General features: G+C 34.0%; 2 protein-coding genes and 1 pseudogene across 2 annotated transcripts; 1 reads left to right on the top strand and 2 right to left on the bottom strand.

Moving 5' to 3' along the window:
* Positions 1-10,545: 10,545 nt before the first annotated feature.
* On the top strand, positions 10,546-11,749 carry LOC132057737 (protein FAR1-RELATED SEQUENCE 5-like; annotated as a pseudogene).
* Positions 11,750-12,611: 862 nt separating this feature from the next.
* On the bottom strand, positions 12,612-16,574 carry LOC132056735 (uncharacterized CRM domain-containing protein At3g25440, chloroplastic). Its single transcript, XM_059449053.1, has 4 exons — positions 16,333-16,574; positions 15,997-16,267; positions 13,993-14,400; positions 12,612-13,869 (listed from the first exon to the last, which is right to left on the bottom strand). The coding sequence occupies exons 1-4, from the start codon at positions 16,563-16,565 to the stop codon at positions 13,333-13,335; spliced, it is 1,449 nt and encodes a 482-aa protein (XP_059305036.1). The 5' UTR covers positions 16,566-16,574; the 3' UTR covers positions 12,612-13,332.
* Positions 16,575-17,724: 1,150 nt separating this feature from the next.
* LOC132058376 (calmodulin-like protein 3) lies at positions 17,725-18,764 on the bottom strand. The gene is made up of 2 exons (XM_059450904.1): positions 18,502-18,764; positions 17,725-18,412 (listed from the first exon to the last, which is right to left on the bottom strand). The coding sequence occupies exon 2, from the start codon at positions 18,401-18,403 to the stop codon at positions 17,930-17,932; it is 474 nt and encodes a 157-aa protein (XP_059306887.1). The 5' UTR covers positions 18,404-18,412; positions 18,502-18,764; the 3' UTR covers positions 17,725-17,929.
* Between the last annotated feature and the right edge of the window lie 263 nt (positions 18,765-19,027).

Raw genomic sequence — 19,027 nt, 5'->3', positions numbered from 1 at the left:
ATTTGAAATTCATACAATATGATTGAAATGATACGTTAAAAGATATATAGCCCTTGTAACCGTAGGCTGAGGTGGGGACCACATGATGGGGTTTTTATAAGGGACATATGACAAGTTATATGGACAATATATGTGAAGTTAAACACAACTCAAGAAGGACCCTTGAGCCAAATCCAAGTGTAAGCCCTCCAAAAAGATGTTTTTAAGTTACGTTTTCGGGTGATCTGACTTCGGGAGGCCATAACCCTATCATTATTTGGGCATTTGGGAAAAATCCAAATATAAAAGTTGTAGATAATTGAATTAGATTTCCAACCATAGGTCGTGAGAATTTATTCGATATCGGACTCAAGAGATATGAGGATTTCTTGAACAAAGGCACGCTAGAGAGCCTGACACGTGGTGGACACGTGGCAGGACCACTCCGTCGCCCTTGGTCACTATAAATAGACTACAAACATGTCATAAACATCATGATAATATGATATAAGGTTCAACAAGCTTATGGAAGGTTAGAGAGAGAGGGAGGAGAGGTTAGAGAGAGAGAGAGTGAGGGTTTGATCAAGTTTAAGGCTCCAAATCCCGAGGCTCGTGAAGAGTGAAGTGAAGAACAAGTTGTTGTCGTCGTTTTGAACCAAAAATTGGCTTTGGATGGTGTTGATTTCGTGGTTATGGACTACATAAGGTATGTTTAAGTTGTCTATGATGTTATTTACATGTTTATTGATAAATTTGGCAGATTAGAATGTTGGAAATGTTGATGTAATTGTCGTATATGTTGTATTAAGGTTCTGGGGCTTAGGTGTTGATTTGGATGGATTCTTTGGTGGATTTAGTTAGATTATTGTGGATAATTGTTGGGTATTGTTGTTAATGTTGATATTGATGGTTTGTTAGCGTTTGAATTGCGGTATTGGGATTGTTCGAGAATAGAAAAATGCTTTGTCTAAATGTCGATAAAATATGAATTAGCTAAGAACTAAGTTATAAAGTATGGTATGAGTTAATAGTCTGTATATTTGGTATTGATAACAGATTGATGATGTTCGAGGCTCGAATAATGGTTAGTTGGAAAGCGACAATGGTATGTAAGGCAAACCTTTCTTCCTTTAGCATGATTCTTGTTATTATTCATTCTATATGTACTCCATATGATTCCATTCTTAGACGAGTAAGGTCTAAATGTTTCTTGTGATGGCTAATTGATATTGTACTCCTATTATGTTTCGAAGGGAACACCCATAAGGTGCCAAGTTGAGTTGTGTATATGGTTTTACTAATGATTTCGAGGAAATGAGTTTTATATGCGAAGGAAACATAAAGTTTGATTTTCAAAACCACTTCGAAGGGGGTGCGAGATTTTACTACTTCATTTCATTTACGATTTCTATTTACATTCCATAGTATCATCCCTTTGTATTGATATGATTATTTATTCTTTGGGTAGGGCAATAAGATGAAATTGAGTAGAATATAAGTAGTAAGAATTTCATAACAATTCTACCCTCAAACACCGGAAGTATGTCCTCCTAAGTCTGAGTGAGATACAAAATTGATAACTTCTTATGAAAGACTAAGGCTAATAAGCTGGATTGTGATGAATTGATTAGTGACTTATCATATGAATTGAAATTGATATTTGCGGATTGAGTTTGTGTTGATATGATGGTGATATTAACTTCAAGCGGCGGCTGGGAGCCATCATTATTATGCGGAAGCGGCCGTCCGAAGGGACTATTGTGATACTAGCCGGAAACGACTGTCCGAAGGGACCATTCTGTTAGCATGTCGGAAGTGGCATGTGTGTTGGATTGGATTATTTACTTAAAGATTGTTTGAGACTATTATCAGGTGGAGAATGATTTGAAAATGAGTAATTAATGTTAAGGATAATACAAGAAAAAAGGTTTATTTTTCTCTTAATATGCGAAAGTGGATAAGTAAAATAAAAATTTATTTTTAGTGTAGTGGACAAATAAAATTAAACGGAGGGAGTAAGAAAACATAAATTTAAAACATCCATGGAATCAGCATTTGAAAAGATAGACAAAGTAGGCCATAGCAGTCGATCCTAAAATGTTAGGGACTTGGCCCACTAAATAATCAATTCTTTAATATTATTACATGATATCGGAGGTCGAAATTTTTTGATCAACACAATAGTTTTAGCATTTTGTTAACTTGAAATACAAATCATATTTGTAAATTGTAGGTATACGTCATAAAGTTAAAAGTTTTCGGTCATGCATGAAATCATTAAATCTCAATTAGCTACATTATTACTACTATATAAGTGGGAATGAGGTGCTTTTGTAATCCTCACAATTTTTTTAATCCTATCGTATTGCTACATGTGGCTTTGTTTTGTCTTTTATCAATTTTAATTTTTGGACTCATTCTTTATCTTAAGTAAATTTTTATGTGGGTTTATGTAATTGGTATATTACTTTACTTTGCTACTATATATAAGAGGGAATGGGGTGCTTCTATAGTCCTCACAAAAATTTGAATCCTATAGTGTTGCTACATGTGGCTTTTGTCTTTTGCCTAATCTCAGTTTTTCGACTCATTCTTTACCTTAAGTAAATTTTTATGTGCGCTTATGTAATTGGTGTATTACTTTACTTTACTACTATAATATAAGAGGGAATGATGTGCTTTTGTAGTCCTTACAAAATTTTTAATCCTATGGTGTTGTTACATGTGGATTTGTTTTGTCGTTTGCCTAATTTCATTTTTTGGACTCATTCTTTATCTTAAGTAAATTTATATGTGGACTTATGTAATTGTGGTATATTGAATTGTAACAACTTTTTGTGAATTTTTCTTGCTCTTTACTTCCTTTGGTTCATATTATATGGCATTTTAGCTTTTATATTTAATTCGAATAAGTTTTTTATATATAATTGAGAAGGCATTAATAGTTTCTTTTACAAAATTTCCTATTATTTAGATAACTGAATTTTTACATAACCAAAAAATCATATTAAGTTGGTACTATTTAACTAAGATAATTTAGTAAAACGCTTCTTACTTTCTAGCACAAACTAAAACACCATATAATATGAACAAAAAGGATTATTAAATTACCCTTTACATTATTTGTTACCATACATATTATGTAGTAAAATTTAGGCAATTATGGCTCCATATTATCGAATTCAACCGGAGCATTTATTAGATCTTACCAATTACTCTTGCCTTGATTTTAATTTATGTGACACTATTTATTTCACCAGAGTATTTGACTAAATTATGAAGCTAAATTGAATTAGATCAACTCTGTATTTTAAATTAAATTTAGATATTAAAAATACAAAAAGTACTATAAATTGCAATGTTAACTTAGAAGAAATAGCTTTAAGCATAGACTATTTTTTTTTTAAAAAACAAATTAGCCTCAAGGGGCTTGTTTTATTTAATCCGGAAAAACAAAGTTCAAACAAATGCAAAAAAGTAAAGTGCAGGGATTTTAAGCATAAACTGTATATGAAGAACTAAATTGATTCTTGATGTTCATTAATGAATTTAATTTTTCCCCTTAATTTCGTCTAATACTAAGCTTAAATCACCACATTTAGCTAGCATAAACTCTTGTTACATGAAATATTATGAGTAAAATTAAAACTTAATAATACCAAAAAAATAATAATAATCTATTTCTATCTATAAATACAAAATGTATATGCTCACAAATTCATAAAAATGTCAATATTTTTCAATTTATGATTTCCACCGAGTTGTATTATTTTACATAATTTAAATTATGTTACCTTACAGAATGTCGAGTCGCTTGTCCCTTTGGTATTTGATGATTTTTCTGCTAAACTTCCTTCCTCATAATTAATTTTTTGTTTAAAAATTATCCAATTAGTTGACTAAAGAACATTAATAATAATGAAGACTTATCAATAAATATTTGACGTGCCAGTGAATTGTTAATTATACAGTAAGAAAATATATGACTATTTTTATATCTTGAGTTTGGGCCCGGGCTTAGCACGGGCCTCGGGTAACTAGTCTCCCAAATAAACAAAGAAATAAAAATATTTATATCTAACAATCAATTTTATTATTAATTTTTACCAAATATGCAAATTCTCATGAATTATCTATGCTTAGTGCAATACGAAAAGGCAAAACTTACAAAGTATCATCGCATTACATAATGTCAAAAGTTATGCTCACTGAGTATTTAAGGATGTGCCCACTGCAATATTTTACACAAAATTTCTAAAGACTGACATGACAACGCACGTCTATAACAAAATATTGATTGATCAAATAGCCTTAAAATATTGAATGACTTTTATATCCTTATCATCACTACTAAGGTTTCTAATTACTAATCCTATTTCTGTTGAACTAACTGAAGAACATCTATTACTACTGACATTACTAATTACTAATAAAGAAACCTATTGTTATTCTATTACAAGGTTAGAGCCGTATGGCTACATTAAGGATCAACTGTGTACATTATTACGTGATTACGAATACATAAAGAAAATAGCACTTTTTCGTGTAAACACTGCTCTCAATTTTTTGTATGCCATTGACCTATAACGTTTCAATTTTACTTAGTTGTAATTGTTTACTTTTACATATTCTGTGTGTCATGTGGTTGCTCTAAATTGTTAATAAGAATATTTTTATCCTGAAAATTGATTTTACACTCTTCTTCAAGAACTTGTAAATTGAATTTGCACATCGCAATGTGATCGTACCACTCTCAGTGACAAACAACAATAGACACAATGCACTTCATATAAGAAAATGGAAATACATAAACTTGTTTACATAAACTTCTTCAAGAAAATGGAATTACGTAATATTTTATACGAAGTATATTTTTTGACAAAATATAATATTCAATACATGAGCAAAATTTCAATGGACAATGATAGCTAATCATGGGCAAAAATAAGCTGGCAAGACTATATAGCAAAAGTAACTTCGGGTAAAGTATGACAGTTCTAGGTCGATGGACTTGGATGAATTATAGCAAAAGTAACTTCGGGTAAAGTATAATAGTTCTAGGTCGATGGACTTCGATGAACTAGAAACTCGTTCATGTATCAAACGCTGCTTGCAAATGTTTGACCAAGAAGCATGATAGTGTTAGCAGCAATAAGTTGTATAATAGCATCAATTTTACTCACTAAGGGGATGCATGATTTATACCCTTACACTTAATAAATTACAGTCTTCCAAATAAAGCTGGCCAATCTATCAGTAGACCATAAAGTTACAAAAATTGTAAATTAAGATAACCATCACAAATATGTTAAAATAGAATAGGGGTTCTAAACTAATAACAAAATTTGATAATACGGGAATCACCTACGGTAAATAATCGAAATAGTTATGTGGTTAATAATAATAATAAATATTATTATTATTATTTTATTATTATAATATTATTACTAAAGCATGAATCTACAAGAAACTTTATTGATTTGACTATATATGTACATTTAGTTATTAATCGACTGAATATTAACGTGTAATTATTAATGTACAACGTACGTTTGTAGAAACTAATATTATTATAGAAGCACAAATAACAATATTGAACGACAAAAATATCCCTAAAATATTGATCGACTATATACCCTCTTAATCTAGTTCAACCATAATTCCATTGGCTATTTTGATAAATATAAAAAAATATCACAGTTGAAAATAGAGTTTAAACAAATACTACTCCTTGAAATCACACATAGTTTTATCTTGGACAAATTCGTGAGTACAATAATTTAATTTGTTGACACTTCAACTGCACTTGAACTTTGAGTTCTACTGATGTACTGTCTCGGATACTTTTAACTCTGAAACTAAGTTATTCACCTAATTTTACTAATACAAAAATTTCTTTGGATTACTTTTTTTTTTTTTTGGATTATATTAGTTTTACTATCGACAGATTTTCAATTACACACAATAAATATCATTTAAGATTGCCAGGTGTCCATTTGTGATAATATAATCTTTTGCCTCGTTATAATTAAATGATATGTCTTACAATAGATACATGATATGTATACTGCATGATTCCTGCAATAGTAGTCAATCTAGCCTTCCAATAACCTTTGGAATATTTACTTTCTTTGCAACAAATAACTTTAAGGCACTGAGTTTTTTGAAAAACCATCTACTCGCTCATATATTTGCACGTGAATAAAAGAATATATTAGTCATAAGAGATTGTATATAATGAAATGAAAGTTGTCTATGTGCCTTATACTTTGTAAAAACCAATTTTAGGATCGCTTTATGAATATTTAGTTTTAAAATCGGATTCTAAACTTTCCCAAGGATCTCCCTTATCAGCCCTTGCAACCGCCGTTAAAATCACAATGCCTGAAATGTGTTTGCAATTATTCACATGATATGTCTTTTAACAACTTTTTTATGTTTTTATATTTTGGATAGTTCCTAAAAACCTGAGTTCGCACGGACTTGTATGACCAAAACTTCCTATCATTGTTGATTAATATGCATATTTTCTTTAGAGTTAATCCACTTTGCCCCCCTAACATTTAATGGTTGGGAAACGATACCTCCTTCACATATTGAATGAGAATGATAACCCCCTTATGCAATATTTTCCGGTGAGAATTTTCTTTTTCTAAATCAAAAATATTTTTTCTTTACTTCTTAGAATTAAAATACAAAAATAGGTAACTCTTATTATTATCCCATTCACCTCTTCCGTTGAAAATAATGTACTTCTTTTAGGATAAAATTTTAGAATATTAAGAGCACACATAAATAAATTAATACTTTACATAACAACAATTCCTTCATCTTACTACCAAAAAAGAAAAATCCTTAGTCAAAATATATTTCATAAGAATTTCTAAAATTTCACATAAGATTGATTTTGCATGTTTTCTTGAATTTTGTCTATAGTAATTTTTTCTCATTGCAGAATTTTAGCAATGATATCAAAACAATAAAAAGAACTCTTAAATTTTGCAGAAAGTAAAAAAGACAAAATCAGAGTATTGTTTTGGATGCACATATTAATTATACTTCCCCATCAAATGCCATGTTAAGTCCGGGAACATAAAAAATAATGGCGGATTCAGAATTTAAATAAGGGCGTTCTATATTTTTAAAGGAGTGAGCACTAAAGTTTTTTGTCTAACGGTTCATAAAGGTAATTAAACTATAGTTAAAAATTAAATTAATAATATGTTAGACCGAAAAATAAAAGTAATAATATGACAAATTGTTCATAAAGGTTCTATAGCATGAAAAGTACTCCCTCCCCATTTGTGTTCTAAATTATATTCTAAAAAAGTACATTATCTTTAATGAAATAGGTGAATGGGATAATAATAAGAGTTATATATTTTTATATTTTAATTCTAAAATGTAAAGAAAAAAATATTTTTATTCAAAAAAGAAAACTCTCACCGGAAATTATTGTATATAAGGAGGTTATCATTTTCATTCAATATGTGGAGGGAATATTGTTTCTCAATACTTAAATTATAACGTCTTTTTGCGCAGATTGCCCTTCTTTTGGGGTGGTCTTTAAATTTTGCCCCTCATATTTGTGGTCTTTAAATTATGCCCCTCATATTGTTGGTCTTTAATTTTTGCCCTTCGCGTTGCAACCCTGAGCGTTCACGCAGAAATCATGAGGTTCTGGGTTCGAACCCCCGCTCAAGCATAAATTAAAAAAAAAAAAAAAAATTGCAAGGCAAGGTTTGGGTCGCGTGTATGCCGGACCCGGCTTACACTTGTTAAGAAATTACCAAAGTTATGCGGACCGGCATACTCATGCCTTGGGCGGACTTGGCATAAGTATGCGGGCCAAGCATAACTTTGGTTATTTCTTAACAAGTTTATGCCGGTCCGGCATACTTATGGACAAACTTTTAATGGGCAAACTTTTAGTTAAGCCTTAACTAAAAGTCTTTTCCTAGTTATGCCTTATGAAACAGACTTTTAGTTAAGGCACAACTAAAAGTATGCTCCTTAAGGCATAACTAAAGGTATGCCCCATAAGGCGGAACTTTTCCTTAAGGCATTACTAAAAATTTGCCTTATAAGACAAAGTCTATGTCTTAAGGAAAAGTTATACCTTATGGGGCATACTTTTAGTTATGCCTCAACTAAAAGTCTGCCCCATAAGGCATAGCTAGGAAAATACTTTTAGTTAAGGCTTAACTAAAAGTTTGCCCATAAGTATGTCGGACCCGGCATAAACTTGTGAAGGAATTATCAAAGTTATGCCGGACCCGGCATACTTATGCCAAGTCTGCCCATAAGGCATAAGTATGCCTGGTCCGGCATAACTTTGGTAATTTCGTAACAAGTGTATGCCGATGGGGGCATAGCGAAATTTAAACTCTGCCTTGTGAATTTTTTTTTAAATTTTTGACTGAGTGGGGGTTCGAACCTGGAACCCATGAGTTTTAGCCAAAGAAAGAAAATTTAAAGATTTCAAATATGAGGGGTAAAATTTAAAGACCACCCCAAAAGAAGGGCAATTCTGCGAATAGGGGTAATGCGGGATTGACTCTTTTCTTTAGAATACAACCTAATTATCCATTCTGATGCTTTAAAAATGTATCAAAACACTTCTATTTATACAAAAATTCTTTCTTTTATATAACCATACAATATAATTAACATGGTAATATCGTGCAACGCGATTTGTAGAAACTAGTTAATAATAAATAGGTTAAAAGAATTGTTATAAAGAAATCAAAATAAGTGAGGTAATTATTACTCCATCCCATATTAGTTGGCAAGATTACCAAAACATACTTGTCATTTTACAAAATCAAGATGAAATTAATTATTCTTATCTCATTTTTTCTCTTAATATTAAATGATCTTGAAAATAATCAATATTGATTAGAGTGTAATTTATTGGGGAGGGATAAAAGTAAGATAGTAAAATAATTTTTTTTATTTATGGTTACTTAAATGGTGTGCACAAGTGAAATATGACAACTAATATGGGACGGGAGGTAATTATTATGAAGCTAAATATGAGTAAAGTTTCTGAAATTACCCAAAAGAAAAAAAAGAATTAACTTGGATATTTAGGCAGCACTGCGTTTAAGGTGCTCCAAGAAGCAGCAGATAAAAAAACAAGAGCTCTTCGTCTGGTAAAAAACATCCTTGTAGCCGCACATGACCTCGATGATGTCGTAGGTTACCAATTTCCATTTCTTTCGCGCGTCATTCAGTCTTTTAGTCCAGAGAGTTGTTTTTTCAGTTCAAAAGTTAAAGAGTGGTCTTTCGTAGTTTGTTCAAAATAACTAAGAAAATCACTCTGTGGATGTGATTCTTGAAACAGCATACTCCTTTCTTGCTCTGTGTCCTTAGATTCCTTTGCAGAGATACACAAGACCCTAATCATTTATTAAACAATCAAGCAAGTAATTAGGGTTACATATTGCTCCTCTAATACTCTGTACACTTATCATAATGTCATTTTTTTCAGTCTGGTCCTAATTCCTTCTCTTTGGGCTTGAATTATCTGGCTTTGCTGGATTGCTATAGGAGGAAAATTTAATAAGTGGCCTTTTTTTTTTCTTTTTCTATGGCACCTTTTTAGCATCTTTTTGTGGATGTATTAGAGTTTATTGTTACAGTTAACATTTAGCTCAATAAATTCAAACTATTAAGGTTTTGGACTGGAGGTCAACTAGGGGGACTTGGAGGTATTTTCCTTGGTTGAGCATGAGAATGGTGTGAATTTATGAGTTGTTGTAATTGTTAGTCATAACTATCTTAAATGAGAAAATATTGTTGTACTTTTTAGTAATAACTCTCTTAAATGGGACTATATGTGATTTTCTACTGGCTATCATTTTCCCCTTCAATGAATAAGAATGTGAATATTATGCAAGCTTGTGTGAGTTTGGTTTTCTTGTAACATGGTACTCTGAGTTCAACAACTTTTAGCTTTAAGTGACCTAAAGTTGATGCATTTGGCTACTTCTTTGCTTGTTTCATTAGATTAATGAAGTCAAACAGAAAGGCAGAACAATGCATATATTTATGGGGCTTTTGTGTCGATTCAAGCTTCTACTATATGAAGGCGGGCCTGAAACATAACCGTATAAATCTGTTCAAGAAACTTTTGTTGTGTGGTAGTTACTTCCTAGTCAATTTGGTAATACCATTATCATGTGTGCGCACTGCTGCCTCCTTGTTCCAGACTCGATTTTTTAGTAGTATCCAAAACACCTTTAGAAAGTGGAAGCGGAGGAATCTGATCATCATTAGATATTTCTCATGTCTGAAAGGAAGTCCTTGTCGATTGAAGCTTTCTTAGTCAGTCTTCAAGTTTCACAAACAGGAATGATAGTGTGATAGATGATGCGTATTAGTCATATTTTCCTCATTTCACGTACTAGTTGATTCTCGGAGAGCATAAAGGTGCTTTCTTTTGCCCATTCTTTTCCTTTTATGTTCTACATCTGTGATCAAAACAGAGCACAACTTGTTTCAGTTTTGGTGCCTTCTCGCTGATTCCTTTTTCTTCTCTGATAATGCAGGACATGATGGATTATGGGCATTTATAAGTCTGAGTTGGCCATGGAGAGGCCATCTAGCCATGCATTTCATTTGGATGAAAGAAAAGATTATCTGTCAGTTGAGAGCAATGATGACCATGGTTATCTTGACGAAGAGCTCACAACAGCCATGTGTACTTATGTTTCCCAAGATGACAAATGTTTTAGGCAATCTAATGGAGATCAACCATCAAGCGACAATGCTATTGAGCCACAGATTGGCATGGAATTCAACTCTAGAGATGATGCTACAGACTTTTACATGGCATATGGCAGGCGGACAGGCTTTACCATTCGCATTCATCATAGTCGCGGTCTCGGATCAATAATATGGTTATTGGACAGGATTTTGTCTGCTCGAAAGAACGTTTTCGTGAGAAAAAATATATTCACGGGAAAGATAGAGTTCTTCCTCCGCCACCAGTAACTCGAGAAGGCTGTCCTGCCATACTGAGAGTAGCTTTAAGGGATGGAACCAAGTGGGTTGTCACAAAATTTGTAAAAGAGCATAATCATGCATTAATGTCCCCAAGTAAAGTTCCATGGAGAGGATCCACCAAAAAATTGGTCAGTGAGGTAATTGTTAATTAGCACTAGTCATTCAACAGATTTCTGGTGATGCATTTGACAAGTTACAGTTCTACTTACTAATGCATGTTCTAAGTTGAATGACAATGGACAAGTTTCTAACGGATTTGACATTTGAGTTGATGTACTGCAAGCATACTTATATATACTACTGCTATTATGTTTGAAAGAGGGAGAATGACTCGATTGGCAGGCCACTTTGGCTGCAGTCTATTTGGTTGCTTGGTTTTGCTATAAAAGAAATGCAGATGTCGGAACTTAATCACTCTGCCATTGCCCCTATTCAAAGCGATATGAAAGAACTTCTACGTAAAAGTGATTTCTTTATTTCTGTTGAAGAATTCAGTAACTGTGATTATATGCTTTCTCTCACTTTGGTAACTTAATATTTGCTTGTTCTAGGATGAGAAGGATCAAAGAATTCGAGAGCTGACGATTGAACTTTATAATGAGAATCAGCGATGTAAGCGTCGTTGCACAGCTTACCAAGAACAACTGCAGACACTGTTGAAATTCATTGAGGATCACACTATCATTTATCAAGAAGCGTTGAAGAAGCAGTCCAGCGAGTGAAAGAGCTTGATAATGAACAGCTAGAGGATTCAGATTAGCGTCCTAATACTTTGTACACATTTTTTGCTTTCTCTGATACTAACTTGTAACTCTAGGGGAAAATATTGACATGTTTTGATCTAGGGCCAAAGGAACTCTCTGTATTGTATAATCATTTGCAGGATAGCCTTATAGACAAAAAAGTTTTCATCTGTTCATCAAGTTCCCTGGACATGCTAAAGCCTAGTAGATTAAGAACACAAGGGAAAAGGAGAAAAGACTGGAAAAATGAAAACTGAAGAGGAACAAGACTGTCAGTTTCTTTTCTCAACTGCGTATATTAAGAGAGAGAAACCAAAGGTCACGGGTTCGAGTCCAGGTCATGAAGTCGTTTTTATTAGTGAGCGTTGTACTCCCTAATGTGGGACTTTCGAGCACAAATTTGAATTTAGTTGGGCTCAAATGCGGGTACCGAACACAGGGTGGGAAACTAAAAAAAAGGAGTGAGAGAGAGAGAGAGAGAGAGAGGGGAAGGACCCATCACATTAATCATTAGGAAATCTCAGGCGGGTAGTTTCCCTTTCCCTTTAGATATGAACACGCATTGGAAATAGATTAAATGCAGGATGTCATCTGACCATTTTTAAACGGTTTTCCTTGCTCCAATTGCGCTAACATTAAGAAATGTCCTTGGAAAAAAAAAACGAAAAAAAAGGCACTTTATCTGGATTTGGGCAAAGGGGTGGTTAAACCTTAAAAAACATTTATCCAGGGCTTACTGGGAGATATTGAGAAGGTCTTGAGGATGCAATCGGCTTGTGCATTAATGGTCACTGTCATTTCTATAATTTTCAGCAAAGACGTGGAATGCAAATCGATCATTACTGGAGATGCATTAATAGAAACCATAATCTAGAACACTGTTTTTACAGTTACCTCACTTTTAGAGTTTCAGTCAATTCAGACTGAAAAAGGTAAACTGTTTTGTAAATGACGAGATACATCAAGGCTGTGAACAGCATAGAACTATTATTGGTGTCAGCAGTAAAAATAGAAAGAAGGCTTGTACTTTTCGCAATACCATTGATAACAAGAGTAGCAATGCCCTTACTGCTGAAACACGTGAATCTCTATTTTCGCTTAGAGAGGTAAATTAACATTTGATATTAAGTAGTCTTATTCCCATACAAAACTCTAACCCCAGAATGAAATTGGCCCCACCAGTGAGAGTGTCCCAGTTAACTGATTATTCAACCAGCAAGTACTGCTTTTTAAGCCCTTTCACCAATCCACACTGATCTCATTGACAAGTCTAATGATTGCAATCTTGTATCCTTGTTCAGTAGAAGAGCTTTGTCAAGCCTGCTCCTCTCCACATTCAGTCTCTGTATTCTGGTTGAACGCTGCTATGAATCAGACTGTATACCATCTTTCTACTTCAATACTCTCAAAGGACTTTGGACAGATGCAAATGAACCACAACGATGAACCTCAATTATCTTTGCTTCTTCTCACTTGTTAGTCTTACAGTTCGAACCCATTGGAGAAAAGGGATTCCTTGGATAAAGGCTCTGTTAGTTAGTTAATTCGTAGCCTGAGGATACCCAAGTGAAGGATATTGCTAAGAATATACAGGCATTCATCAGTTCCTTTTCTTCAAAAGTATTGCGGCTTGCAGAATGATTTTATCGACTTCATCAGGATCTGGTGTGTCCGCATCTTTACCCTGGGATTTCTCTTTCCTCGAGTTAGCAGATATCTGACGCAAATGCTCCTCAAAATCCTCTTCTTCTCCATTGCTGTGTACAGGAAAATTTTCAAACTCATCCAAGTAAAGAGGTTTCTCAGTCTTGTCCTCATCCTCTTCCTCAGAGTCTGTTTCGAAAATATCTGAAAGATCTTCTGAATCTGAAACTATGTCTGATTCTGCTGTGGACTCGTCTCCTTCACCTTGTTCAGCATTTTCGATCATCATCTCTTTGAGCTTATTTGATGCCTCAGTTTGAAGGTTCGAAGAATGTTCAGGGTCAAAATTCCCAGACCCAGTTACTTGATTTTGTTCAGGAGTACCACTTCTATTTTCAGCCTGCAATCGAAGCAGCTCAAGATCCTGTTCAAGCCGTGGAATATATCTTCTGACAGCCCTCAGGCCATCTCGATATTTAGATTTATCCAAGGCCTGTAGACAAGGAGTAATAACAAGCAAAAAGGAGGAGTTAAATGAACAGTTCATGTTCAGAAGATCCAGCAAGCAAACACTGCAAAGTTGCATAAAAAACAATAGTAGACGCTATGTAGAAACCTTTTTCCTGGAAAGAGTACTTCTTGGAGACATTATTTCTGTTGGAGGTTGAGAGTAATTCTTCCCCCTGTACATTATAATGGTGTCGTCATCCTGTATATCCAGAATGATTCCACCACTTAATCTTGCAAGCTCTGCAGCGATTTCCTTTAACTCCTCAGGAGAGAATGTTTTCACCACCACTTTTAGAGTTTGGTGCTTCTTCCAGTGCAGGTGCATGTTAAGGATGACACCTTGGTATATCCCACGTCTTCCAACTGGCACATAATTCTTGCACTTCTCTCCCATCTTCAGAAAGTAAAAGTGTTCTTCTGGAGTCAGTATTTCCGGATCATGGGTAGCTTCTGAGTTTTCCTTGGGCTCAACTTTCGTAAGAGCTTCAAGAAGCCTTTCCTCTTTTTTCCATGCCTACAGAATATAAGGACTTTAATTGTAATTAAGGGAACACATAAACATCATGAAGAACCAACATATAATGAGTCATATAGTGGTTAATTCTTTACCATATCCGGAAAAGAGAAGAAACTCGGAGTCATAACAAATGCAGTTCTAACCTCGTTAATGTCAATATTCTTAGGTAAACTGACACCATGACATGTTATTATCCATTCAACGGAACCATGGCATCTCACCTGGTGACGATGAAACCTATCTCATCCAATACTTATCAATAAAGCGGAGCCTACCCTATTAACAATGAAACTCCCCCTCGATATCAGAGGTTTATCTTTTCAAATGTTGGTTCTAAAAGAAATTAATTTGTCAAGCGTGATTATTTTGTGCCAAAACCGCAGCTTCCACCATTAAAAGAGCTTTTAGTTATTCTTTGTTATTTTGTTCCCCTTCCCCTGGCTTAAAAGTAATGAATTGATCTTATTAGATAAGCTTCGACATAGATCACATAACAATGCCTTTAAAGATAACTGTGGGGTCAAGGGACAATATGAAAACTGTTTACCTAGGCAAGTTGATCATGTAGCTCATACCTCACACAAGGAATTGACCATTGCACACAAGTTTCTGCTTCTTTTATCATGCTTTCCAGTGTGTTAGACTGCTTAATTTGATACACAAAAGAGATTTTTCTATTAAAATAATGAATTTATTCCGTAAACCAGCAACTTTTTGGAGCAATGTCAGGCCCTAACCCCAACTTACCTCAACAATAAAGAGTTTGGTTATAATTGTAGGGTGAGATATCTTGCAAAGATACCATGCAAGGTGGTACGATTTCATGACTAAGACCCTATATGGGGTCATTGTCCTAGTCTACCCAAGTCTTTTCTTTGCCGATTAAAGCAGAACATAACTCTAACATTCATAAAACATAAACTAGGTTAATACCCAAAGTCCTCATATAACTCAATCTCAAGAATAATAGTTTAGTGTTCTATGTTCAGACATAGAAAAAACTGACTCCGCCTGTCTCAATTTGGTTCTCACTTTTCACTCACCGTCAATTTTACAAACTTTCGAAGTTCTTCCGGTTTTAATTTAATTCGCTTTTTGAAACTAAAATTTACATATTCAAAATATAGATATAACTTGCAAAATATCACAGTCCGACCCTCAGGGACAGAGGCGGATGCAGGATTTTAAACTCGATTGGGTTCAGATTCTTAACATTGACTCCATTCTTGTTTTGAAAAATATAGGTTCAGACACACTATTTTTTGCAATTTTGTGAATTTTTACACATAAATTTATGTATGTTGCATCTGCCCCTGCTTGGGAAGGAAATGAGACAACTACATTTGGGGTTAGAAAGACTACTTTCGGAAGAACAGGCAAGCACAAATATTTAGAAAGATAACAAGACTTTTACCACAGATTGCCCTAGAGTAAACAAGGATCAAAAGATAACATAAAAAGGTCAGAGGAGCAAAAAGAGGTTGGTATTTCAAACATTTGAAGCCACCCTACTACTTTTACCATTAAAATATCAAACATCTTGCTATAAAGCTTCTACCTTACAAAGTAAAGTTATACAAAAAGGAAATTTACCTTGCTCAATTTGTAAAGAATTTTATCTTGTGCAGTCATTCTTTGGAAATCTTTCTTCTTTTTCCACCTAAAGAACTTTAACCACCTGACAACTTGTCTTTTACCCTTCAATTTCTTCCTCTTGATTTTACCTTGTCCACAACTCTCTTCAACATCAGTAGCTGATTCCACAGTTCTGTCAGCCGTACAGAAAAACCGACCCGAATATACCCATTTTTGTGCTATTGTGTGTGACCCAACCACGGGAATCTTGCATGCTGCAGTAAAAAGACTAAAACACCATTAGAGTTTTGCAAAATTATGTGTTTATATCTGGAAAGAGAGATATATATATACCTGGTTTGTTGGGATAATAATAAGGGTCGAAAGATGAAGGGATTGGAAAAGAGATGTTTGAGCTGCCACAGATTCTTCGCCCCGACCAAACTTCTTCCCACCATTTTCACCCTCTCCAGTCCGGCGGCAACCAGAAAATCGGAGTTGGGGTACTTAAATGGGCTTAGCTTTAATGTTTTGTGGGCTTTTCCGTGAAAATGGATCACCAAAAAATTGAGCGGATTGACCTTCATATGGACTGATCTTTAATTTTTGTCCCTCAAATGGTGGTTTTTAATTTTTGCTCTTACTTCTCATTTAATGAAAATTTGTGGATCAAAGTATTTTTATTCGCGCATCCACGAAATCAAAGATTCGGGTTCGAACCCCAGTAGAGTAAAAAAAAAAATGCAAGGCAGGATTTTCATAGAAATTATGCCTATTCGGGGAAAAGTTATGCCTTAACTTTTGTAGTACCCTACATAACTATGTCGGATAAGGGGTAAAGTTATGTTAGGCATGCCTTCTATATAGAAACTATGCCTTAAGGCATAGTTCTATAGGATAACTTAATTTCTAAAGAACCATGCCTTAAGGCATAACTTTATCCCGAATAAGCATAGTTTGCTATGAAACCTTGCCTTGCAATTTTTTTTTTTTTAAAAAACTCTGTTGGGATACTATAGAGGCATAACTTCACCCCAAATAGGCATAATTTGCTATAAAATTTTGCCTTGCGATTTTTTTTTTTTTTTGCTCTGCTGGGGTTCGAATTCAGAATGACAGGGTATTTTCGGCCACTTTTTTAGCCGAAGCATAAAAATTAAAGACCAGTAATTTGAGGGACAAAAATTAAGGACCACCCGAAATAAGGGATTCTTGCAAATTGCCCAAGTATCACATAAAGTTGGCTGTTGCTGTTATAGAGAAGTAAAATATAACATAAAAAATCAGTTCTAAAAAAATTTGGCTGTTACAGAGAGGTGCTGTTATATGCGGATGCTGTTATAGAGAGACTGTATCATCAAATAGAGGAGTTTGCATTAATTAAACCATTTCATTTCACATTCGGACTTCCTTAATTTCAAGTGAAGGAGAAACAGAATGACTTTTATAGCTAATTAATAACAATTGAATAACAAAATGAACATTGTGCGGAATGAACAAAACAAGAAAATGATACACATTCCCCTCAAGACAATTGTGTAAAAAGGATCTGTATACAATACAACGAAAATCAAGAACACAATTAACGTATAACAACTCATGCGCAGAAATAGAGCTATATCTTTACATATGGAATGAATGAATATATCACAAACCCTAAATCAGTACATACCCATTAATCTTTACATATTCGAAGAACAATATAAACAAGAAGAAAGAAAAATTAAAAAGTCATACATGCAACTGTATTTGGTCAAACTATTTAGGAGATAAGTCTTGCATTAAGTTTTCTCATATACAAAAGGCTAGCTGATTCCTGACTCATTTGTATCTACGTACCTTCTACATTTTCAAATATCATTAGACAAAATATAGGAGTACCATTTTCTTAAAGCAATCAAATGCTTTAATTTTTTCTTCCTTTTTTCTTTCTGTCTTTTCATTCAATATGTCAGCTTGAGCTCAAAGTAGCAAATCCACCACGTTTCATCATTTGTCTAAATTCCTTGTAATCAACCATTCCATCACCATCCACATCAACTTTCATGATCATTCTCTTGCAATCTTCTAGCGTTTTTCCTTGTTTCAGACCCAACGATGACAAAACGGATCTTAACTCCTCCACCGTGATGTATCCGTCACCGTTTTGATCGAACACGTTGAAAGCTTCTCTCATGTCTTCTTCTTCGTCCCTCTCGTCCATTATCGACTGATACAATGTTCCAAATTCCTCCATGTCTACGAACCCGTCTCCGTTTATGTCAATCTTTTCGATCATTTGCACAAGTTCCATTTCAGGAATATAAATTCCCAAATTCTGCAACGAATCGCTAAGTTCTTTCCTCGTAATTTTCCCGTCCCCATTTCGGTCGAACATATGAAAAACTCTACGTAGCTCTGCTGGATCCATTTCTTGGATGGACATAGGCTAATCCTATGAAACAAATTAATGTAACAGAAAATCAATGAATACCTTCTTGTTTTTTATTACAAAAGAAACTGGAAATTTGTAAGGTGACTTACAGAAAATGAAAAGGCGAAGGGGTTGTAATTTGTGAGGAAACAAGAAACTAAAGGGCCAAATAACTGGGGAAATGATATAGAGAAGATGTTAATATATCGGAAAAGGCCAGGGAAGAAAAGGTAGAGAAATAGAAGGATGGTTTTGAGGATATCCACTAATATCGTTAAATCACTTATTTAGAATTTGCTAGGATTTTTTTGAGGTTTTTCTAATAAGATAATATCCAGATAAATTCTAGAATATTTCAGACCTCTCCCCTTCTTCTTGTTATAATCAGTTTAAGTACTTAATACTTATCATATTAATATAAGACACAATTAAGATATAATACAGATGGAATATCACTTGGAGGAATATTAAAAGGATGGATTCTGGTTGGCATCTTCGAAAGAGTGTAACAATGGAACTAATGTATTTTAGATTTGAGGTGACAATTATGACGTATTAAAAGAGGGAGTATAAGAGGTTTTACCTTATGTGCGAGGGAATATGAGAAGCTGATTGATTCAATGTTGCAGTCATATT

This window comes from Lycium ferocissimum, chromosome 5 (genome assembly GCF_029784015.1).
Source record: "Lycium ferocissimum isolate CSIRO_LF1 chromosome 5, AGI_CSIRO_Lferr_CH_V1, whole genome shotgun sequence".
Lineage (NCBI taxonomy): Eukaryota > Viridiplantae > Streptophyta > Magnoliopsida > Solanales > Solanaceae > Lycium > Lycium ferocissimum.
Note: the sequence above shows the minus strand (reverse complement) of the source record. Positions and strands in the feature narration are given on the sequence as shown.